General features: G+C 43.1%; 1 protein-coding gene across 1 annotated transcript in view; it reads right to left on the bottom strand.

Moving 5' to 3' along the window:
- GNA14 (G protein subunit alpha 14) overlaps window positions 1-5139 on the bottom strand; it is a 224295-nt gene extending 219156 nt beyond the window's left edge. Inside the window, exon 1 of the mRNA XM_035291486.3 lies at window positions 4500-5139. Coding sequence (XP_035147377.2) covers window positions 4500-4623 — 124 coding nt within the window. The 5' untranslated portion in view covers window positions 4624-5139. The remainder of the gene's footprint in view (window positions 1-4499) is intronic.
- Window positions 5140-26042: the final 20903 nt, after the last annotated feature.

Raw genomic sequence — 26042 nt, 5'->3', positions numbered from 1 at the left:
AATCCCTGTACCGAGCACTGGCACCTTAGAAAAGCCTCCTGCATTGAACTAAGCTCAGACACAGGAATGTGAGTATATTTACCATTTCATTCCTTTTCTTCTTCACTGAGTAGGAAGGTGTTGTCACTTTTTTTTTAAGACGGAATTTCACTCTCATTGTCCAGACTTGAGTGCGATAGTGCAATCTTGGCTCACCACAACCTCTGCTTCCCAGTTCAAGTGATTCTCCTGCCTCAGCCTCCTGAGTAGCTGGGGATTGCAGGCATGCACCACCACGCCTGGATAATTTTGTATTTTTAGTAGAGATGGAGTTTCTTCATGTTGGTTAGACTTGTCTCAAACTCCTGACCTCAGGTGATTCACCCACCTCAGCCTTCCAAAGTGCTGCGATTACAGGCATGAGCCACCATGCCCGGCCAGTGTTGTCACTTTTTACCATGAAATTTACACTATTTGCACCAGTTTCTGGAATGGACTTCCTGCCCAGGAACATGATGGCTAATTCTAAAATGGGATTTTGTCATAACCAGTGCAATAAAACTTTTTGGGACCCAGATTTTCAACTCTTTGGTGTAAGTAGGAAGAGGGGTTTTACAATCAGTTTATGGCTCAGAAAACACTAAAGGAAACTCAAAGCAAAACATTTCTGTTAAAGCACTACCAGGACAACCTAGACCATCTTCTATGCATCCCGCAGTTGGTCAACTAAATGGAAAACGACACCTCTCTACTGAAACACTCAAACTGAGTGATGACAGCGGACACTGAGCTCTACCATCCAAAGCCCAGAGCAGTCAGTCGACAGCGAAGAAGCTGTAGGGCTAGGATTCAAACACAGGCAGCCTGGCCTAACAATCTACATTTGTCATCTCTGCACCAGGGTTTCTGACTGAATTTAGTCCTCCCAAGTTTATATGTTGAAATCCCAACCACTAGTAACCTTAGAATGTAACTGTATTTGAAGATAATGTCTTTAAAGAGGTGATTAAGATAAAATGAGCAGGACCCTAATACAATAGGAACTGGTGTCTTATAAGAATAGGAAGTGGCCAGGCACAGCGGCTCACACCTATAATCCCAACAACTCTGGGAAGTTGAGGCAGAGGCATAGTTTGAGCTCAGGAGTTTGAGACCAGCGTTGGCAATAAAAACTAAGAAAAATAAAAATAAGCCCAGCATGGTGGCTCACGCCTTAATACCAACTACTCAGGAGACTGTGGTGGGAGGATTGCTTGAGCCCAGGAGGTCAAGGCTGTACGAAGCTATGACTGTACTACTGAACTCCAACCTGAAGAGTGTCAGAAAGAAGAAAAGGGGAGAGAGGGGAGAAGGGGGAAGAAGTGGGGAAAGAAGGGGTGGGAGGAGGGGATGGAAGGAGGAGGAGGAGGAGGTGACACAGGGATGTGCACGCCCAGAAGAAAGGCCATGTTAGGCCACAGGGAGAAGGCAGCTGTCTGCAAGCCAAGGAGAGAGGCCTCCGGAAAAACCAAACCTGCCAAGCCAGAACACTACTCTTGGACTTCCAGTTGCATAACTGTCAAAAAATTAATTTCCTTTGCCTAAGCCTCCCAGTCTGTGGTATTTTGTTACGGCAGCCCTAGCAAACTAATTCAGCCAGCATCTGTTACATACCAGTTCCTCTTCCTTCCAGGGAGCTCCAAGGTGAGGGCTGCATCCAAAATTTAGTAAACCCAATTAACAAGCCACTTCACCAATGTACATTTAACATGAAAATCAATCCAAGATCTCATTTTCCCTTAATAGCTGTTGTCCTGACGCTCTCTCCCCACACTGATCAGTCCCCATCAATGTTCTTATCAGAACTCCATTTTGTCCTTTCATCCAAGAAACTGGTAAATTTCTTTCTACTAAATTTAACCATGTCCTTTATTTTATCCATCTCTTTCTGGAGAAGGAGTCATGCCAACATCTTGCAATTATTAGCCTTAACCAAACAACAGCTTTTATCTTTCCCTGGTAGACACTGACCCGTGCTTTTATTAAGCAGAAACAGGATAATGCACTTTAGAAACATCCTCAAATCATTTTGTTGCAAAAGCATGCTTCATTGTGAAAGAGCTGGTGGTTTTTGGGGTCATCCCATGCTCCACAAAAGGATCCCAAACTCCTATTTGCAAAGTGCAGTTTTTAACTGAGGCACCTGAATAGTGGATGCTCTAATCCACCCACTAGAGAGATGGGTAAATTTTTCACCCAAACTGCATGACTTCAGACAAAACAGCACATACCCTTCCCTAGTTCCTGTTTCTTCTGAGTCACCGGCTCTTCCTTAACCTGAGAAGCAGAAATAGAACTGTGCCACAGTACTTTATCAACTGAAATAAATCAGAGGTTTTTAAGTCCATCCTTGGAGTTCTGAACAGCTCCCTGTGGTTTGGAAAGTGTATTTTTCACAGGAGAGTTTTCACTAAGGGGATGTGCTAGTCACAACTCGGAAAGATGAAAATGGGGGTTTTGGGAAGTCAGATAGTGCCTCAAGGGGGTGTTGGAGCAAGGGCCTGGGGAGATGAAGATCCTGGGTCACCCTGAGTAATGTGACTTTGAGGGCAAACAATTTACCTACAAACATTCCTCCCCTAGTTTGTGTGTACATGCAAGCATTTTACATCAAGCAAACAGGCTTATTACCAATACAGTATGGCTTAGCTGACTGCATAACTTTTCATACAAAGAGATAGCATTTGTCAAGCTCCTGGTATATTCTGGATACTATACTCCCTACACTGACACAAATCAAAGCACTGCAAAATGAAATAGGGTTCAGCCTGCACTTGAAAGAAAAAAGCACATACACAACTAAACCCCTTGTTTGTGGGACTTGGGGCAAAAGTACAAAGCCCCCACCCCATAAGTCGCTTTATAATACCCTACAAGGACAGGGACAATTTAGAATTTTCAGATCCTTCAAAGTTATGGGCCAGACACAGAAATAGCCTTGGCAACAAACAGAGCCCCTTCCCTTCCCTTCCCAGGCTCCCTCTCTCATGGGGGGGGCCTCCCTTCACTCCTACCTAGCCCACACTTCCAAACTTTTATGCCCCAGCAAACAACTGCCCCTTTGTGTGCTCCCCAGGAATTAGGTCTGCCTCCTTTCTAGGGCTCAGGCCTTAGAAGCTGGCATGGGGCCCTTTGGGCTGGGTATTCCATCCAGGTCAGGTCTTGTGAGGATGGGGGCAGCGTAGACTCTGAGTAGCCAGACCCCACTGGACCTACAGACTTCCAGCTCTGTGGGAAGGGGCACACACCCCCTCATCCCAGAAGACCAGACTGGGTCCTTTAAACCCAGGGGAGAAGGGTAAGGGGGTTCTTCCCCCCATGTCTGAAGGCCTGGCCGAGAGCCTTCTCTATACTACACTAACTAGATCAACTTTGTCTTTCCTTGAAGCTTTCTGGGAGAGTGATCCCTCCACAAGGAATAAAGATGAATAAATCAAGGGACAGATGGTATAAGAGAATTCCTGTTCGAAAGGGATGAAGGAAAAAAGCTGAAATCTTTGTGGCTATCTAGAAAAAAAAGTGACAGCTAATATCATAGTCTGAAGGACAGAAAAGGTAAAATATTCCTCAAACAGCAAATGTGTTGACAGCATTCTAGAAAGTCTGAGGAGGTAGGATCCTTGCCTTATGGCATAATGTGAGCAAACCTTAAACTGTTTTCTTTCTGTTTGAAAGTGGATGTCCTACCCAGACCTTTGCAGAGACAAAAAGAGCTGGATGAAGACGTGGCAGAGGCACCTGAGCAGCCAAGCTGAATCCTAGGGTGTGGACACGCTGCGTCAGGCTGGGCAAGGGAGGTTCGGGTCTGCTGCAAACAGAAAGGCCTGGCCAAAGGGACCCATGGGAGGCAGGCATAGGAGCTCACAGTCAGAGGTGCGGCCATCCGCCTGGGCTTCACCCCCACAACTGACCTAGTATCTGCTTTGCCTTTTCTCAATCAGGGCAAGTTGGTCAGTTCTCCAGGCCTCCATGTTTTAATTCTCTAGAATAGGGATATCACCTGCCCGCATCACCAGGTGGTGATGTCTATAAGCACCTAGCACGGTCTGGCAAATGTAAGTACTCCAGATGCTTCATCTAGAATTGAGAGTGCGGGTCAGAGCTAGCGCTGAACCCTAGATGTGGGTCAGGCAGTTCCTCCACCACAGATCCCCAGGCTGGTGTGCTGCGGGCGGAGGTGTGGACAGAGTTTTGGGGAGAGGGGCACATCGGAACACATGGGGTACAGCGGTCAAGAGGTCGTGTTATGGTTCCCTGTCCTGTTTTGGGGCAGGGGAAGGGGTGCTTTTGCAAGTCGCCCAGCCAGAGATGGAAAGAACAGGTGCCTAACGCCCCAAGTTGCTGGCATTAGTGAGCTCCGAGGGCGATAAGGAGGAAGCTGCCTGCCCTCCGCTGAGCTCCAGGCCCGCGCGAGTCCGGGGCAGTGGAGCGGCCGGGAGGGGAACGCCCGACTCGCGGGGGTCGGAGACGCAGCCACTCACCCAGCAGCAGCAGCTTGAGCTCGCGGCGCGCGTCCTTCTTGTCCCGACGAAGCTGCCGCTCGATCTCCGCGCTGATGCGCTGCGACTCCTTCTCCTCCGCGGACAGGCAGCAGCAGCGGGCCATGGTGCGCTCAGCTCTGCACCCGACGGGGCGACGCGGCCCAGAGCACTCGAATCCTCCGCCCGGCCGCTCTCCCGGCTGGCACGCGACAGGCACAGGGGTGTCGAGAGAAAAGGCGGGGGCCGATTTGAGCTTTAGAATTAGAGGCCTCGACCTCCAAGTTTCAATACCCCCTCGAAGGTCGGCGCTGAGGTGGGGGCGAATCCCGAGCGCTGGGAACGCTCGAGTGCACCCCGGATCCGGGCTCAGCCGGCCTCACTCTAGCTCAGAGGAGGAGGAGGGCGAGTCGAAAGGTTGGGAGCGTTGCTGGCTTCGGGAAGATGCGCGCGCCCCTTGGCACGGGAGCCGACAGCAGTCAGGGTGCGAGGACAACAGTTGGAACGTCGGCCCATCTCCTGGGCCCAGGGGTGTCCCAGGCGGGAGGTAGGCGCGGCGTGGGTTGGAGGTAAAGGACCTGGCTGGCCTTTGCCTGGAAAGTTCCGAAAACCTCAGCAGTGACCGCAGACTAAGACCAAGCGGAAAGGTTCCCGCTGGCGTTTGTGGCTTTAAGTGGCAGGAGGGGGCGGAGCGGCTCGAACCTGTAGCCCTGGCGTCTCCCGGACTTAGCCTTCTGGGCACCCCAAGCGGAAGGTTTCTGGAAGCCAAAGGGGACGATCAGGGAGCCGGAGGCGCAGAGCTGGGGGTGGGGGATGGCGTCTCAGGGAGCAGCCCCCCACACTTGCCTCCTTGGCTGGGGCGTCCAGGCCGAGATTTGCTGTAACCTGCGCGCTCTGGCCGCCAGGCCCCAGGTTCCGACAGGTGAGTGAGTTTCGCAAACTCCCTCGCTCGGAGAAGATGGCAGCAGGCTGGAAGAGGAGCGGCGCCAAGCGTCTGCGCCGAGACACAAAGCCCGGAGGTCTCCACCGGGGACTGAAGTAGAGGCTTGCCTACCAGCTTCACCACCACGCACACCTGGCTTTGCTAGACCGACCCTTCCGCTTCCCCGACCCCCCCAGCCCAGCTCGGGTTTGGCAAAGCCTTTGGTCAGCTTGGCAATTTGCCTGTAAAGTGGCTGGGCCTGAGCCTACTGGCTCTGAACTTGGAGAAGGAGCCGCCGCTGGGTTCAATTATAAGAGAAGTGCAAGAGCCCAGGGTAAATATCCTCTCGGCCTCCGGACGAGGGGGTTGGGGAGAAACGGAACGGCTAGTTGCTTTGCATTTTACGATGGGAAAGACACCTGCTTTGTAGAAAAGGCTGACACGTTCCTGGTAACACCTGGCAAGTTCCCTGCCCAGTCCTGAAGCCTGACAGCCACCTTGCGATTGTGTCCACACTGACACCTTGGCCCGGATCCTGGAACGTCTCGGTCAAGTTTGAGCAGCAGTGCCAGATATAGGGGAAGGGGAGGAAAGCAGCAAACCACGCAACAATCTTGCATGTTCTTCACATGTACCCCAAAACCTAAAATGCAATAAAAAAATAAAAACTTAAAAGTTAAAAAACACCTCTTTGTACTTAAACGACACGATAGAATGCATATTACAACATCTGACTTTTGCCGGTGTAGATTTTGATGCAGAAAAGGGAAGGTGGAGAGGGAATCCTCTTGGCCACAACAATGAATATTCTTTCCTTCTCAAGTCAGTATAGGCCATGTGCTAATGGGGCGTTAGGCAATTAGCTAATGCTTTCTCTACTAAGAGCAGGCATAAATCCCATTCATTTAAGTAGCATATATTTTATCAATCCAAACTGAGGAGCACATTGTGTGGAAAGGTATGTGTCATAAAGAACTTGGAATCATGATGCTATCTGGCTGCATGTTCTTATTATTTTGCAGTTTAAGAAACGGAGAGAGGCGGGGCACAGTGGCTCACATCTGTAATCCCATCACTTTGGGAGGCTGAGGCGGGCGAATCACTAGGTCAAGAGATCGAGACCATCCTGGCCAACATGGTGAAACCCTGTCTCTACTAAAAAAAAATACAAAAATTAGCTGGACGTGGTGGCGCACACCTGTAGTCCTAGCGACTCAGGAGGCTGAGGCAGGAGACGCGCTTGAACGAGGGATCCAGAGGTTGCAGTGGGCGGAGATCAGGCCACTGTACTCCAGCCTGGTGACAGAATAAGACTCCATCACACACAAAAAAAGGAAAGAAACGTAGAGGAATCAGGCATTAAAAATGTGCATACATTCTTTAATGTGTGACTATTTTAGTTTCCTTGCAGGCATAAATTGACAGTAACAGTGACCCCTACAGGAAAACTCCTGGATGTTTTGAATTTGATCTTTGGCAGTAGCCCAGATTTGATCTTCTTAGTAGCCCTTTTCTTCTCTCTTAGCTCTTATAGATTCATTTACAATTTGAGAATAAGATCTCTTGGCTTCTCAAAGTGATGGTTGCATCATAATTATTATCATTTAAAAATTATAAAATTATTATTTTTAAATGATTAAAACTAGGGCAAATTTGAACTCTAAATTAACTGTAATTACTGATACTGACCTGTTAGGCTTAAAGTTGCTAAAATTTCAAAAAGAAGCTATGAAACATGTTGATTATGGCAAATCTGTACAACTTTCCTGAGCTCCTCAGCTTGGCAGACTATATCTGAAGCCTTAGATATGTCCATCCCCTTTGACCAAGTAAATTTCTCCCTTAAGAAATAACTAGAAAGAAACCTCATGATTTATGTACAAAGGTTTTATTGCCAATACAGCAACAAAAACTCAAAACCTAAATGCCTAACAACAGAGAAGAGATCACTTAAATTAGGGTTTCTTCATACAATGAGATATTTTAGAGCCATTAAACATGTGGATATGTGATTAATAAATATGTGAATAACAAATTTGGAGAAAAACCTCAAAATACATTGAATGAAAAAGGCAAGATCCAAAAATATAAAAAGTATAAGATTTTAGTACAAGAATACACATACACATTTTTAAGAGACTAAAGGAACACACATCACAAAGGTAACTGGCAGTGGGCTCGGTGGCTCACGCCTATAATCCCAGCATGTTAGGAGGCCGAGGTGGGCAGATCACGAGGTCAGTAGTTCAAGACCAGACTGGCCAACATGGTGAAACCATTTTTTTCTCTACTAAAAAATACAAAAGTTAGCTGGGCATGGTGGCTCATGCCTGTAATCCCAGCTATTTGGGAGGCTGAGGTAGGAGAATTGCTTGAACTGGGACCCAGGAGGTGGAGGTTGCAGTGAGCCGAGATCACGCCACTGCACTCCAGCCTGGGCTACAGAGCAAGACTCCGTCTCAAAAAAAAAAAAAAAAAAAAGGTAACTTGCTCTGAGTCATGGCTGTTTGGTTGATTTTCACTGTCTATTAGAAAATTTGGGGCAACTTGCATAAAGTTATTTAGGCTCCACTTTCCTTAACTATAAGATGAGAGAGATAAGCCAGAATAAGCTCAAAAGGATCACCCAACTCTAACATACTTTTTTTTTTTTTTTAGATGGAGTTTCACTCTTGTTGCCCAGCCTGGAGTGCAATGCGGTGATCTTGGCTCACTGCTACCTCTGCCTCCCGGATTCAAGCTATTCTCCTGCCTCAGCATCCTGAGTAGCTGGGATTACAGGCATGTACCACCACACCCGGCTAATTTTGTATTTTTGGTAGAGACAGGTTTTCTCCATGTTGGTCAGACTGGTCTCAAACTCTCAACCTCAGGTGATCTACCTGCCTCAGCCTCTCAAAGTGCTGCAATTACAGGCATGAGCCACCGTGCCCAGAACAGTTATTTATTTGATGACATTCACACTTATCCAAAATACATTTATTTTAAGATAATCAAAAACCTAAAGTTGTTATTGAGCATCAGCCACTGGTATGAAATAGAAAACTGGGATATCACAAGTCAGTGTTTTTTATTCTTCTATGGTTTATTCATCTCTATTTTCCTTATCTTTAGAATCTGGAATGTAAAATGATATTAATTGTAAGATATTAGTTCATTCGAAACATCTTTCCAGGAAGGGGTAGTGTTGAAAAGAGTGTTAAAAGAGAATACTTATTTTCCTAAGTTATTTCAAAAAGGCTGCAACTCCATTTTATTCCTCTTGAAGCCGAGAGCAGAGACTGGACCTGAGTTTCAGACACCTGCCAAGTGTAGGGCTACAGGGGTGAGCTAGCTGTCTGATATTCCTCTGAATGTCTGTTGAGTCCATGCCAGCCCCTGTAGCAGGTACTGAGGATTCTGATAATAAGACAATTCCAGAATTTTGGTAGAGCTACAGTCTAGTAGAAAGAAGTAAAACTGACACCCTGAGATCTGAACCTACCCCTTTCTGCTTCCTTCCAGAGAAGAGTGAGAGCACAGAGTTACCTGGGGGCTCCCAGGCCTACAGATGTGTACAGCGGCCTCATCTCCCGTCACTCTCCTACCTCCTACCTCCAATGTTCTCCCTACCTCCTACCTCCATGCCTTGGTACATGCCGTTTCATCTTCCAGGAATGCCATCTCTCATCCTAGGCAAAATTATGTAATTTCTTTTTCAATCACATCTCTTCTAAGGAAGCATCTCCACCCCTTGTCAGTTTAGACCTGTCTTTCGCTACTGCTGGAACACTGCCAACATCTCATTCTGTTACACCTGTCTGTTTCTTCTAATCTATAAGCTACTCACAGTTAAAGACTTTTTCTTTGCTTATCCTCGTATTCCTTTTTTTTGCTTATCCTCGTATTCCTAAATTAGCAAGTTTCAGTTGACTGAATAAATACTGAAACCAAGGAGAATTAGTCTGAGATGCAGGAAAAGAAGATTCTTGTGGCGGAAGACAGTGAAAACCAGGAAGCAAGTCCAAAACAAGTGAATGTGTGACTTAGGATGAACTTGCATGTATGAGCTGCCTACACCTGCCACTGGCCCTCTTAGAGATAACAACTGCCCTATTTCGAATTCAGAATGCCAAGCAAATGTGCAAATAGTGGGCTGTTCATTTTTACAAATGTATTATCTTTAAACTTAACAAGTACCATAGAGTAAAAGTACAACATTGAGGAAGTTCACAAAGCACTAACACTAATGTACCTTTGCTGCTGTGTGTTAGTATTTTTCAAATTGCAGCTGTGACTCATTCCTAGGGTGTGACTAATATCTTTTCTTAAGAAAAAGAATAAAATATAAAGAGCAAATATTAAGGTTGCTTTATGTATTATTGTTTAATAAAACTTTTTTAAACTTCTTTTTTTAAGAGCCAGAGTGTCACTCTGTCACCCCAGCTAGAGTGCAATGGCGCTATTATAGCTCACTGCAGCCTTGAACTCCTAGGCTCAAACAATTCTCCCACCTCAGCCTCCGAAATAGCTAGGACTACAGGCTCATGCCACCACATCCAGGTTGTTTTTATATTTTGTAAACACAAGGTCTCACTATATTACCCAGGCTAGTCTTGAACTCCTGGCCTCATAGAGTCCCCATGCCTTGGTCTCCCAAAGTACTGGGATTATAGGCATGAGCCACCACAAAGTTAGTTTAGTGAGAAAAACTTTAGTTTTAACTGTACGTGTAAGTATCAAGTCTTGAGCAGATCGGTCATTGGTGGGAGTTTGCTTGTCCATCTCCTGGATGTGTTGGTCTAAATGATTTCAAATGTTCTAATTCATTTTCCTGAATCCAACATGTTCATTTTTTTTTCAATTGGAGTTCAATGTATTTCCTAAAATGTTTCAGTTCTTCTTCCCTGTCACTTCTACTCCCCACACCACCCATTATCTCTAGTTTGGTAGGTGAGAGTTGATGAAGCAATGATAGATAATGATTGATTGATTTTTTAAAAAATTTTAGATTCAGTGGATACATGTGCAGGTTTGTTACATGGGTATATTTTGCGATGCTGAGGTTTGGCCTTTAATTGAACCTGTCACCTCAGTAGTGAACATAGTAACCAATAGGAAGTTTTTGACCACTTGCCCCCTCCTCCCCTCTATTGGAGTCCCCCGTATCTGTTGTTCCCAACTGATGGATATTTAGACGGATGGGTAATATTGATGCTAGTGGCTGCTTGTACTCAACATCCATTTTTCTAAGGCAATCAACATGTCAACACATTGCTCTACAATAATCTGTGTCCGAATACCAGAAATTGTTTATCATGTAAGTGTTACTGGAAAGGCTAGGCTGATAGACCGTGAGGTCTGCCTTTAAGGACACATGACTGAGTAGACAGGAATCACTATTGTTTGTTTTCAACATGACTTTTCACGGAAGTTGGGGAATCTCAAGGAAAAAATTAAACTCTATGAAATGAGAAGCTTGGAGGTTATTATTTGGCTTGTGTTCTTTTCCTTTTTGCTTAAATTTCCCCTCCATTTACATCACTCTCTTCTTGAATGATCCCATGTTAATAACCTAGGATGTATTCTTCACTTCTTTATGCTCTGATAATCCAATATAAGAGTAAATAATTCCATAGACTTATATAACTATACATAGAGGAAGTTTGTCATCATTGGTTTTAAGATGAAGCTACATTACATGAACTCTGTATTTTGTTCTTCTCGTCCAAGAATACTTTATAAAATCTAAGTAAACTGTTTTACCTCTGATTTATTCTTTATAATGACTACATAATATTAGATGATGTGAAAGGACCGTATTTTATTCAACTTTTCCCTTTGAAAGGTACTCATTTTTGTTTCCAGTTTAGGGTCACTAAAAACAAAGCTGTAAAAGCCTCTTTGTGTATAAATCCTCATATGCTAGTGTTTTCATTTCTGTAAGATAGACTCCCAGGAAAGAGATTGCTGGCTTGAACATACATTTTTCATTTTAATAGATGTAGCCAGGTCCCCTCCCAAAAGGCTGAAGCAATCCCATTTCTGCCACAAATAAGAGCACCCATCTCCCTGTATCCCCACCAGCAATAAACATTTTTGCTCATTCATGTTGGCAGCCTGAAGAGAATAAAATAACAATAAAGTATTGCTTTACTTTGCATTTCCCTGACTACCTATGAATTTGTTCATCTCTTCATGTGCTTGTCAGCATTTGTATCTGCTACTTTATGAATTGTCTATTCACATCCTTTGCTCATTTAAAAAATTGGGTCATTTGTCTTTTCCCTGACAATCTGAAAGAGATCTTCAACATTACATCTCAGCTGTTTGCCACCTGAGTTATAGACTTCCAAATATATTGTTCGTCCCTTATCATTTTTAATGAAATCTTTCCCAGATAAAATATTGGATTTTTACATAGCCAAATACTTCTATTTTCTTGCATAACTTCCAGAGTTTCAGTCTTTGAAAGAAGGTTTCCCTATTTCTAGATGGAACATGAGTATCATAGATCTTCTTGCAAGCACTTTTATTATTTTGTTTTTCACATTTAATTATTTAATCTGTTCATTTTAATAAAATGTATAAGAGACAAGTTTTATTTTCTTCCAGATGGGTAATCAATTGTGCCAACATTATTTATTAAACATTCCATCCTTTTCCCCATTGAATTAAATTTCAACTTTTGCCATATATTACACTCTCATTCTGACTGAGATACATTTCATTGAGCCTCTATGGTTCCACTGAGATACTATCTAGTCTGTCTAGTCTTCTATCCATACTGTCTTTTTTTTTTTTTTTTATGAGATGGAGTTTCCGTCTTGTTGTCCTGGCTGAAGTGCAGTGGCCCCTGATCTCAGCTCACTGCAATCTTTGCCTCCCAGGTTCAAGTGATTCTCCTGCCTCAGCCTCCTGAGTAGTTGGGACTATGGGCACATGCCACCATGTCCAGCTAATTTTTATATTTTTAGTAGAGACAGGGTTTCACCATGTTGGCCAGGATGGTCTTGATCTCTTGACCTCATGATCCAACCACCTTGGCCTCCCAAAGCACAAGTACCATCTTAAAGCAGGGGTTTTATGGAACGTTTTGATGTCTAATAGGACATATCACCTCTCAGTGTTATCAAACTCTTAGATGTGTTCAGACATTCTTCTGTGATAAATGATATCACTTATCAAGGATTTCTTCCCTAAATTTCAAATCTTAACTTTAATGCTAATTTCAATTACCTTTTTGACATGTTGGCTTAGATGTCTAATGGGCACCTTAGTGTAACAAGTGCAAATCAAAATTCTGCATTTGTTTTCCAAAACGTATCTTTCTGCTTGCTTTTCCATCTCAGCACCACCAACATCTATTCACCTCTCCACCTAATCTAGCAATTACAGACTCTTCCTTTAAACTGCATCCTGAATTTATTTTGGAACCATTACATGCAACTTTTGCACTGAGCAACTCTGGGGATGTAATGCACATTTTAGTTTGGAGGGTTCCTGGGTTGTCTCTTGCGGCATGTTGCATATGGCTGCCCAGGTATGTTCATTTCTGTTTTTGCTGCCACCACTTCTGAAAAAGCCACCAGCTGCCTGACCTGAATGAACTAAGGCAATATTTTTGGTTTGATCCTCTAAAATCTACCCATCGCAGGACAGGACAGCCAGAAGGAGCTTTGAAAATTCCCAAACATAGCCCAAAATAACCTACATTAAAATTCTCCTATAGGCCAAGCACCTGTAATCCCAGCACTTTAGGAGGCTGAGGCAGGAGGATCTCTTGAGCTCAGGAGTTTGAGGCCAGCCTGAGTGACACAGAACTTGTCTCTACCAAAAATATTTTTAATTAGGCAGGTGTGGTGGTGTGCACCTGTAGTTCCAGCTACTCTGGAGGCTGAAGTGGGAGGATCACTTGAGCCTGGGAGATCAAGGCTGCTGTGAGCTATGATCTCACCACTGCACTCCAGCCTGGTTGACAGAGCAAGACCGTCTCAAAAAAAAAAAAAAATTATCCTATAGATTTCATCAGAGAATTAAAAACAAAACTCTCCTTATTCTAGACTATGAGGCCTTACATGACAGGGCTATTCCCTACCTCTGTAACTTTATATCCCAAAACTCTTCACTCCAGTCACACTTGAACCTTTTTTCTTTGAATACCACTCAGGACCTTTACACTACCTGCTTGGCTGCCTGAATCATGCTTTCTCCAGATAGTGAAATGTTTGGTTTTTCTCATTATGTAGGTTTCAACATAAATGTGATTTACTGGTGACTTCGTGGGCTTCCCTGACCACTTGGCCTAAAGTAGCCATTCCTCATCAGCTTGATATTACCCAGAAAATACTCTTGTATTTTCATGTAGCATTTGTCACCATCTGATTTCTCTTGTTTTCTTCCTTATCATCTTCCCTCACCAGAAAAAGAAGGTGATTTTCATAGAAGGAAGACTATGATTATCTTATTACTACTGTATCCCTAGGATCTAGACTGGGGAGGCCAGATGATCCTAAAATTGTACCACCAAACTGTTCAGGACCAATTCTCTCTCTTTTTTTTTTTTAGGACCAATGCTCAACAGTAAGTTAAGTCTCAGAAAGATTAGTAATATGGGATTTGTGATTTTCTATACTATATTATGTAATAGCCAGGAAAAAAATATCCCTGATGATCCCAATTTGTGGAGATAAGACCCTGCCTGTGTTTCCCAGGATATGTTGATTGCAAGTAACAGAGACTGAACACAAACTGACTTAAGTTAAAAATTGAATTTCTTGGTTCTTGGGACTGAGAAGTTTAAGGATGATCTTGGTTTTAAGCTCTGCAGAATCCATATGCTCAAGGGCTTTCAGAAGGCACCCTGCTAGTGCTCAATAGACATTTTTGAATTAATAAATGAGTAATGCTTATCTCATTGGGTTGTTGTGAAGAAAACATTATACCCAAAACGAAGTTTCAGGAACCCTTTGTGCTGGGCAAATAGAGCCACACTCTTTCTCCTGAAGTTTGGCAGTGGTCCTCAACCACCCCTTGGGATAGCTGGCAACACCTGGAGATATTTTTGGTTGTTACAACTAGGGAAGGGAGTGCTGCTGGCATGTTAAGGAGTGGAGACCAGGGTTGTTGCTAATCATCCTACAATTCCTAGGGCAGCCCCCAAAACACAGCCAAGGGTTATCCAGCCCTAATGTCAGCAGTGCTGAGATTGAGGAACCCTGGACTAAGCAACTTGAGACTCTTAAGAAGAATGTGGAGAGAGGAAAAGCAAGTTTTTTCCTTCTGTTGTGGAGGCCAAGGAAACTTTTCTTTTGCCTCTGACATTTCACTGAAAATTCAACTCACAAAGGGCAGATTAATTGGAGAAAAGTTATGTAAATTCATTTGATCATAGTTTTCTGCAGCATGGGCACCTTTAAAATGAAGACTCCATTCCTCAACGGGATCCAGAAGCTTACATCCCAGCTTGAGGTAATGGAAAGAATGGGGGCTTGGATCCCGACAAATAGGTTATGAGAAGGGAGAGAAGAGGAATTCCGCTGAGGGGCGGTAAATGATTATCAGGGAGAACTTAATGGGCTTGAAGAACATGTAATGGTCTGGGACAAGGTCTATTGTGCCTGCAGAGTGGACAATGGTTTGTGACAAAGTCTGTCCAGGTTTAGTCTCCCTTCCTGCAAAGTGGGTTCAGTTAATGAAAACTCTGGGAGGGACCAAAGGTAATTGTTTTCTTCTTTGGTCGGCCTGGACTTGAAGCAGATGAGGAACTCCTGAGAATCCTATGCTTTGGAGAAACAGTGGGAGATGGGTGGTGATCAGACAGAGCTTGATGCTCCTTTTTCAGTTAAGCATGTACGAAGTACCATATTCTGGGGCATCCATTTCTGAGTCTCAACACCGTATTGAAGTAAACCTGTCAAAAAAGGGAAGGCCCAGCCTTAAGGTTGCTTACAGTGTTGTTTCTACAATGCTGAAGGAATTGAGTCCTGTCTGAAAGCAGCAGAACAAACAACGGACTGAGCAAGGCCCAAGGCCTGCGGCCCTACAGGGCCTCCCTTTATCCTCCCCTCCTCCCCATCCTCTCTCTCCCCACTTCCATGCTGTGTTGGGGGTTGAGACAGATCAATTGAGGTGAAAAGTAGCCACAGAATTTTCTCCTCCCACTGCCCCCTTTGCCCAACCAGAGGCAGAAGCCTCCACTACAAAACAGCCACCGCCCCAGTTTTGTTTCCCACTGTATCAGAAAACCAGGAGCAAGCTGTCAAGAATGAGGAACCAGACTGGGCAGTTTATTCAGCTCTCCTTGCTCCCAGCCTTTGCTTGAACTATGTTCTCCTCTAGAACAGAGTCTTGGAAACGTTGTCTAAGTATCACCTGAAAAGCTGGTCAAAGCACAGATTTCTGGGCTGAACTCTAGACATTCTGAGTCAGCAGGTCTGCAGCCCATGGTGACCAACCAATCTCAGTTTACCTGGGATTTTTTCAGTTTTAGCATCAGAAGCCCAGCTTACCCTAGGTGGGGCCCAAGGTTTTGCGTTGCTAGAACTTCACAGGTGATACTGATGCCCTCATCAACAGATAACACTTCACCAGTGTGCCTTTTTACTTCACGAGGCTTATAAATCTCACTCATGCTCCCAGGTCTTACAAATTAAATCATCCCCAGAATAGGTTCCTCATAACGAGAGTTTCTCCCTCTAGACTCTGTGGCAATCATGGTAACTAACCCATCACGCTCCAATGTGATATATTCGGAGTTTTTTTTCCTGACAAATACCCTAAGTTTCCTTCCAAGCAGGAATAACATTTTTCACATCTTTCCCATTGTCATGGGAATCTATGCCACCAAACATATGGAAGATACTAAATTTGTTGAATGAACACAAACAACATTTATTGAGTACTTACTAGGTACCAGGAACTGTGCTTAAGCACTTTACAGAGCTGAACTGATGTAATCCCCACAACAGAACTACATGTTATGTGCTGTTAATTTCTCATTTTGTAGATGAGGAAACTGAAGAAGGAGGTTACATGTCATGCTGAGGACTGGATTATAGAAATGGGATTCTAACTCGAATCTGGTGTCAGGGTCTACACTCTTCCACACTATACTATGCTGCCTAAAATGAAGAAATGAATACACAAACGAATCTGGGTAAAGGTATCATTACTATCCATTTAGAATTATTTCACTTTTCCAAAGGAGTCCATGAGCCTCAACTGTGTTTGTGTTCAAAATGGATTCACATCGTCTTCCTGAGAATAATGCTGGCTGTTTAATCATAACTTTCAATCTGCACTGAACAATGTTTAATTATTGTAGTAATTTGCAGTCCAAGAAAAAGTAGGAGATACTCTGAGTGAAAGACAAGACTGTCTACTCAGCATCTCTTCAAGAGGTAGCCATCCTCCAGTCTGAAAATCTAGTTCCATCCCTGTGGTTTGTAGGGGACTGATATTGCTTTGAGGGAAAAGCACATGACCTAGGGCTGGCCAATCAGAGTATTCAATCTCCTCAGCCATAGAGATTGGTTCAGAGGTGTGCACATGATCCAGGCCTGGCCAATCAGAAAACTCCATCTGTTTGGCCCAGAGTTTAACTCAGGGGCCTGCTAAACAGAATCCTTCCTGAAACTTCCTGGAGCCCTCAGAAAGGATGTGTTTTCCTTTCTTTTTTTTTTTTCTTTCTTTCTTCCTTTTTTTTTTTTTAAGACAGAGTTTCACCCTTGTCGCCCAGGCTGGAGTGCCATAATGCTGGGATTAACAAGCACCTGCCACAATGCCCAGCTAATTTTTTTTTTTTTTTGCCAGAGTCTTGCTCTTGTTGCCCATGCTGGAGTGCAGTGGCCCAATCTCGGCTCACTGCAACCTCTGAGTAGCTGGGATTACAGGCACGTGCCACCACACCTGGCTAATTTTTTGTATTTTTAGTAGAGACTAGATTTCTCCATGTTGGTCAGGCTGGTCTCAAATTCCCGACCTCAGGTGATTCACCCACCTCGGCTTCCCAAAGTGCTGCAATTACAGACCTGAGCTACCTACCGTGCTTGGCCTGTGTCCTCCTTTCTTTAGGTTGTCTAGTTTAAAATATGAAATAACCTGGGACTGCTCCTGGTCGTCTTTGCTAATACATGAAACAGTTCTACCTGAGTGTGGCACCGACAAAGATCCAAGCCAAGAGAAGGAGAGTGAGGAGGACAGTCATCTCCTGATTTGGTCCCCTGATTTGAACACCGTATTCCCAGGTAACTGAGCCAAGACATTTTCTTATTTGTTTAAGCCAGTGTAGTTGAATTTCTGACATTTGCAATCAAAAGAATCATGGCTAGGCAGGGCATGGTGGCTCACACTTGTAATCCTAGCACTTTGAGAGGCCAAGGTGGGTGGATTACTTGAGGAATTCGAGATCAGTCTGGTCAACATGGCAAAACCCCGTCCCAATTAAAAATACAAAACTAGCTGGGCGTGGTGGTGCATGCCTGTAATACCAGGTACTCAGGAAGCTGAGGCAGGAGAATCACTTGAACCTGGGAGGCGGAGGTTGCAGTGAGCCGAGATTGTGCCATTGCACTCCAGCCTGGGCAACAGAGGGAGACTCTGTCTACAAAAAAAAAAAAAAATTGTGGCTAATGAACCTGACCCATGAAGAAGTGTTAGTGGGTAGGAAAAATATAATACCCTGGAGTCTAATTATGATTATTTCACAGTACCCTGATATTTCACTACCTACTTTATTAACTTCTGCAAGAAAGAATAAAGATAAATGGCCATCGGATTCTCTCTGGTTTGTCACAAGAATAAGCTGAACATGGACTGGACAGTAGTTACACTGAATATAAATGAGCAAATGGGTCTTTCGGTATTGACGTGGGGATCCTGTTTTGGTTTGACATTCTGCCAAATCTTCTTTCCCTCCCAGATGATCTTGACTGTGTCTTCAGTTACTACTATTTAAGGATCTGTGGTCAAATAGTTTTTTTTTTTAATGTATGTACTCATAAACTATTGAGATGCAGCAAACTTACAAAATTTGGTTGAGGACACAGAAGAATCTTAATGTACTCCTGAACCAGTTATTTTTATAAGCTGTCTCTCTTTAATATGGCATCAGTTGATTATTGAGAACCAACTTATCAGAAAAACCTATAGCTGTATCAAGATTATTTAGTTGAATCTGAAAAAAAATAATTGAAGATATAAGAATCCTGCTTATCATGCCCAACATTGTAGTGCTTGCTTTGTAAAATTTAGAGAGCAAAGAGATCTTGGTGAATGATTACATAATCAAACTAAAAGATGGCTCTTCGGTGCGAGTGGTTTTTGTTTCTGTTTGGATGATTATTTAGAAGAGTGACATGGTTTCCTTCTGGCCACTATCTTTATTTTCTTTGGCTCTTTGTTCATTTTGTGTGTAATGCACTGCATGGGACCCTTATGAGGAGCTGTCTTCAATGACCTGCTTGCCAGTACAAACAAGTCTGACAAGTTTAATGATGCCAGCCAGCGTAAAAGCAGCTGAGCCAGGCAGGTGGACACAAGCTTTTCTCCAGTGGCATGCAACCGAGTCCAGGATTATTTCTGATTTCAAGTACTGAGTTTGGTTTTAAGGCTGTCTTCCAACCTACCGTTTGACAACCACTGTCAACCCATCGTTATCCTATTTCCATCTTTCACAAATAGAATCTACAGCTGGGGTCAGAGAGATGGGGAGGACTCGCACTTTCCTGATGGAACTTCCAGTTCTGTCAGGGAGATGGATCTATCAATACACTCACAATGACACACCCTAATAGTGCTGTGATGTGCCCCACAGGCTCAGGGATCACGGTGAAGGGAAGCTCTTTGTAATAGAGAAGATTTTCTCTGTTAGAGACATTTTATTGATGAGTATGCTCGTGTGTAACACATTCCTCGGTAACGTTCACTTCTCAAAATACTTCTAAAGAAAAAGTAGTTTCTCAACCCTACGTGCTACAACTCTATGACTAAGGTTTCCCCTACTTTTTATTAGGAGGCTTTTCAAACATAGACAATTTGAAATAACATTACAATGAACAGTTGTAAACTCTACGTAGATTCACCAGTTAACTTCCCCCATATTTGCTTTATTCTTTTACTCAAAATATGAATTCTCTAAGCTATTTGAAAGTAGGTTGCAAACATCATTGCTCTTCTCCTCTAATCAACCAACACTGTCTAAAATAAGTGCATTCTCTTATAAACACACGATATTATTACACTGATAAATGTAAAATTCTATAACAGTGTACAATCCATATTCAAATATATCAAGTTGTCTCAAAAATATCTTTGATAGCTATTTATTATTGTAATCCAGGATATGATCGAGGTTTATGCATCTGATTTGGCTGTTACATTCTCAGTTTCTAATCTAGAAGAGTCCTCCTGCCTTTTGTTTTTGTGTCATGCCTGAATTTGCGGGGGAAAAACAAGTCGATGGCTTGTTGTATGATATCCCACAGTTTCTACGTATTTGATGGTTTCCTCAGTATTTGATTCCAGTTTTAAAATATTTGCAAGAATATTAAGGGTCGTTTGGGCTTTTTATTTAATAATGTGATTAAAATTTTAAATCACACATTAAAATGTTAAAAGGGTGGGCCCAGTGGTTTGCGCCTATAATCCCAGCACTTTGGGAGGCTAAGGTGGGCAAATCACCTGAGGTCAGGAATTCGAGACCAGCCTGGCCAACATGGTGAAACCCTGTGTTTACTAAAAATACAAAAATTAGCCGGGTGTGGTGGCACATGCTTTTAATCCCAGCTGCTCAGGAGATTGAGGCAGAGGTTGCAGTGAGCCGAGAACCGAGAGCATGCCACTGCACTCCAGCCTCGGAGACAGAACAGGCCTCCATCTCAAAAAAAAAAAAAAAAAAAAAGAATCAAAAGCAAATCAGCTGATTTCTTTTCTGACTGATTAGAAGATCCAGTGATTTGAGCATTTACTATTCAAAGTGTGGTCAGCAGACCCTAGTAATATGAAACTGCAGATTTATTGAATCAATCTGCATTTTAATGAGATTCTCAGGTGATTCATGTGCATGTGAGAGTTTGTCAAGTACCAATTTAAGATAGTAACTAGAGGATGGGTGTGTGGCACTGGGTTTTGCAAATCACATGGTTACTTGCAGCAAATACTCTTAGGATATAATATCCATTTTCTTTTTCTCAACTTAGAAGTCCCCAATTTGTACTTAACTACAAAACTACATTTTTAATGTTTTTTGAATTAGGAGTTGCCATGTGACAGGGTCGAGTGAATACAGTGGAAATAAAGGGGGGAGGAAGATTCTAGAAAAGAGCACAGATGCACCTGGTACATGCATTTTCTCCTTTTCCTTCTTCTTGGCACATAGACATGTGGAGATGGAGGAGTTTTTTGTGACTCTGAGGCATCAAACTACATGCTGAGGATAGCTGTATAGAAGGGGTCTAAAGAAGCTCCGACTGCCTACATCAAAGTAAAATTGCCTATGCAAGTAAAATGAAGCCTTCAGTTTAAGTTATTGTTTAATTATCTGTTCCTTGTACTTAAACTCAATCTCCAACTGATACACTATTCAAAGGATTTCTTTGTTGGTGTGGTGGCTCATGCCTCCCTGGTTCTGAGGCTTTCAGACTTGGACTGAGCCAGGCTACTGATTTTCCTGTTTCTCCAGCTTACAGAAGGCCTACCATGGACTGTCTGTCTGCCTATCTATATACCTACCTACCTATCCACCCACCCACCCACCTACCTACCTACTTACTATTGGTCTGTCTGTCTGAAGAACCCTGATTAATACATGCTGCAACACAGATAAACCTTGAAAACATTATTCTAAATGAAATAAGCCAGACACAGAAGGATAAATATTGCATGATTTAACATACATGAAATATCTAGAATAGGCAAATTCATAGAGAAAGAAAGTAGGTTAGAGATTACCATGGAGTGGGTTGGAGAGAGAGAGAAATGTGGAGTTATTGTCTAATGAATACAGAGTTTCTGTTTAAGATAAAGTTTTAGAAATAGAATGATAGTTGCACAATATTATGAATGTAATTAATGCCATTGAATTGTACAATTAAAAGTGGTTACAATGGCAAATCTTATATACATGTATATATGTTTTATATATTTTTTTTAACATATATATATGTTAATACAATAAACACTTTTGGCCATGCCCTGTGGCTCACGCCTGTAATCCCAGAACTTTGGGAGGCCAAGGCAGGCAGATTACTTGAGGCCAGGATAAGACCAGCCTGGGCAACGTGACAACACCCTGTTTCTACTAAAATTACAAAGATTAGATGGGCCTGTAATCCCAGCTACTCAGGAGACTGAGGCAGGAGAATCACTTGAACCTGGGAGGTGTAGGTTGTAGTGAGCTGAGATTGTGCCACTGCACTCCAACCTGGGCAACAGAGCGAGACTCTGTCTAAAAACTAAAACAGAAAAACAAAACCACTTTTAAAAAGGAAAGGAAAACAGAATGATTTATTCAAAAAACTTTAAATTAGATTTTCTCAATGATATGTTGTAGATATCTTTCTATATTAAATATAGATTAACATAATCCTTTTTTAATGGATGATTTAAAAAAAAATTTAGGAGATTCATGGGCATGTTCGTTACGTGGCTGTACTGCAAATGGTGGGGACTGAGCTTCATCACCCAAATATAACATAACCATTCTTACATCTGTATGTTATTTTACTCTCTGAAATGTACCATAATTTTAAATAAAACCCAATGTCGATTGTTTCTAAACTTAACATGGAAGTTAAAACCTGTACATATATTTTTGGATATTTGACTGATTGTTTTCTCTAGCTATAGTACTGTTTGCTGAACTGATAAGTGAGACAGCATTTACATTTAAATTTTTGAAAAATGTTGCCAGGTCGCCCTGCTGAAAGGTTGAACCAATTTGCACTCCTTGAGCCATGTGTGATCTCTCCCTGCCATCAGCCCTGGGCACTATCAGATGTTCGAATCTTTACCAACCTATTTGGTGGAAAGTGGTATCTAGTTGTTTTACTTTGTGTGAGTTGATTATGTGTAAGCCGTAACTGTTTCCCCACATGTATAGGCCATATGTACTTCTTTGTTAGTGAACTGAGATGAAAGCGGCATGGTAGGTTTGAAACACCACAGGATCCGTGTTCAGCCCTATTTGGACTACGAGATTCCACATTCCTGAGTGGAAGTGACTGCATTAGGAGTAAGCACTTGATACAGACTGCGGCAAGCAGTTTCCCTTTTTCTAAGAACTTGGAGTTGTGACCAGGCAAAGCTTTCAGTCCTTGGAAGGACCTAGAACTTTAATATGTCAATTTAGGAGCTGAGAGGAAAATGCATTTTACCATTGGACCTAAGAAATGGGAAAATCTGACCTGGGGAGGGAATGTCAAAGGAAAAAATGACACTTACTAAAGAATGGTGAGGCTTACTATTCAGGGGTATCACCATAGGTATAGGGACCACTGCTGAGGGGTTCAGCAGCTGGCGAGAGAGGTTGGGCTCCACTGAGAATTCAACAAGGAAAAATGGGAATTTATAGCCAAGGAGCAGGGTAGAGGGTCAGTGGTTGGAAACTTTCTAAGAGGGAACATCAGGGGTAGGGGGGCATTCTTGCTGAACTGACTTAACAGGGCTCTTGCTGAAGACAGGTCAGGGTGTCACACATCACCTAGTTGGGTGGAGGGAGATGAGGAGCCTGGTCAGATAGAGAGGGTAGGAGATCCTGGTTAAAATGACTTAGCAGGATTCTTGCTAAAATTGGATAATGCAGAGATAAACACAAAAGCCTAAAACCAGGGCTTGGTTGAGAAGAGAGTTCAGGGAAGTCTAAGTAGAGTTTGATCAAGGAGAGAAAGGAGAGAGGGAAGGAGAGAAAAGACAGACAGAGCAAAACTAAACATCTAGAAAGAGTTGGTACCGATGGTTTTTTCAGTGCCAAGTTACATTTTGGCTCCTGGACAAATGGTGCCCTAACTCCTGTATTCGTATTATAAATTTCCTTTTTTGAGTGGCGTGGTTGACGCTTTCTACTTAATGCTCCAGATCCAGGCTCTACTCCTCCCCTGAGCTTTGTGGGAGTTGACGTTTGTGGACTGTTTTCATGTGTTCCTTTGCCCTCATGCTTCTGGTTAGGATTGGCCAAGGGAGAGCCCTGTCAAGATTTCAATGAGCTAGAGAAGAATGAAGCAGGTCTGAATAACTCTGGCTCCTTCCTTGTGGCTTCCCTGGGGTTGGTTCTGGTCCTGAACCAAAGACTGGTTGGTGGCCTACTCCTATAGCTAGGTTCTGGAAGCTGCTCTTTTTCCTTGACCCTTCAGGCTTGGGTTGATAAGTGCTCCTGTGTTGCTAGCCTGGGGTACTGAACCATTTCTTCTTAGTTTTTCATTATCTCATCTAGGTCCATCCCTAAGATTGGTAGGCCCAAAGCAAGGGTATAAATGGAGGCTCCTAGGCCCTTGGTTTACCCAGCTGCTCATCCCACCCCAGCTCCAGCCTGTCCCATGGGGACTCACAGTCTGCACATTCTTTACAGACAGTGTCCCTTGTCCATCCTCTGCCCTGGGGTCGGGGTGCAGGCAAGTCCCACACTTGTGGTACTACCCCCCTCCTTAGGAACCAGGGAATGAACCCTAGAGGTAGACAGGAAAGTTGAAGGCATGGGTGTTTGAAGCATGGTCTTTATCCCCTCGACCCTATGACTTCTCACCCTCAGTGAGGAGGGTAGCTAGAGTGGGACCCAGGGCATAGGTATGGTTTAAGGGTGGTTCTGATTTTCCCACACTCTAAAAAAGAATCCCTTGATTAAACTCTCCTTGGTTAATCCATGTGAGCACCATCTGTTTCCCATTGGAACCCTGAGTGAGACAATTGTACTCTGGGACACTAGACTCAAGAGTCCTGATTGACATGGGAGGATTTTTCAAAGCCCTTCAGGTCTGCGATGTTCTTTGATTCCCTCAACTCCTAAGGCTGCGGGAAGAGGGCTGGGCCACATCTCCTTCACCCCTACTAGGCGCTCAGCCTCATGGAGGGGCCGGTACAGTGTAACCATAGGCTTTGCTGGAGAAAAGTGTTGTGAGGCCTTGGCCAGAGTCAAGGACACTCTCGGGGCTGAAAGGAGCCTCTTCATGATGGAGCCAAATGCTGAGAATGGGATCCAGAGAAGATCAATGAACAAGGGAAAGCTGTTATACATTAATGTAATAACTGGTATGATTTATTTGCTTAATGGCTGCTGAAAAATCATATGGCATTTAACCATTCCCTTCTCAAATCCTGTGTGAATCCTTTAAACTTCTACCTATGAGGTAATCTAACAGAGAATCCTTTTGATTTCCACTTTCTATTGTTAATGTAAAAATAAGTTGAGAAGTAGGTATAGCACCAGTCACAAAAGACCATATATCATATGATTCCATTTACGTGAAAGGTCCAAAATCAGCAAAATCCAGAGGGATAGAAAGGAGATTTGTGCTTGCCAGGGGCTGGGGGTGGGAGAATGAGAAAGGACATTTAATAGGTATGGGTTTTTTGGGGGAGTGATAAAATGTTCTAAGATTAGATTATGGTGATCGTTGTACAACTCTGCTGTAAATGCTAAAAACAACTGAATTGTGCATTTTTAGCAAGTACATTTTATGCTATGTAAATCATATTTCAACAAAACTGTTTTAAAAACAACTCACAGAAATCATTACTGTTCTCTATTTTATAACTCTTACCTTCTCATGTTAATAGAAAAGACAGATAACTCATTTAATATCCATAGTGTGCCAGTCATGACACCAACATCTTTACATGTGTTTTATTACAGTCAGCCCTCTGTATCTATGGCTTCCACAATGGTGGATTCAATCAACTGCAGGTGGAAAATATTAGAAAAATAACAGTATAACAAAAATAATATTTTAAATATTGTTATTGCCCACTGCATGGGCCCCTCCATAAGGCTGAGTGCCTAGTAGGGATGAAGGAGATGTGGTCCAACCCTCTGCCCCCAGCCTTAGGTGTTGAGGAAATCAAAGGAGATCACAAACCTGAAGGCTCTGGAAAATCCTCCTATGTCAGTCAGGAGTCGGGTCAGAGCACAAGTGTCTCACTCAAGGTTCCAATGGGAAACGGATGGCGCTCACATGGATTAATCAAGGAGAGTTTAATCAAGGGATTATTTTTTAGAGTGTAGGAAAATCCGAACCACCCTTAAATATTTAATAAATAAAAGGAGAAAATACAAAATAACAGCTATTTAGAGAGCATTTGCATTGTATTGGGTGTTATAAACAATCGAGATAATCTTAATGTATACAAGAGAATGTGCATAGGTGATATGAAAATACTACACCATTTTTTGTCAGGAACTTGGGCATCTATAGATCTTGGTATCTGTGGGGTAGGGGTGGGGAGCAGTCCTAGAACCAAACTCTTAAGGATACCAAAAGAGAACTGTATTTAATTCTCCCAGCAGTACTGTGATGTAAGTGTTATTAATTATGTCATTCTACAGATGAAGCAACTGAGACATGATGGCACTTGCTGAACATTACACAGCTACCCAGGAGGTTGTATAGCTGGGAATCAAATCCAGACCTATCGGATCCCAAAGACTTAAAAAT

This window comes from Callithrix jacchus, chromosome 1 (assembly GCF_049354715.1).
Source record: "Callithrix jacchus isolate 240 chromosome 1, calJac240_pri, whole genome shotgun sequence".
NCBI lineage: Eukaryota > Metazoa > Chordata > Mammalia > Primates > Cebidae > Callithrix > Callithrix jacchus.
Note: the sequence above shows the minus strand (reverse complement) of the source record. Positions and strands in the feature narration are given on the sequence as shown.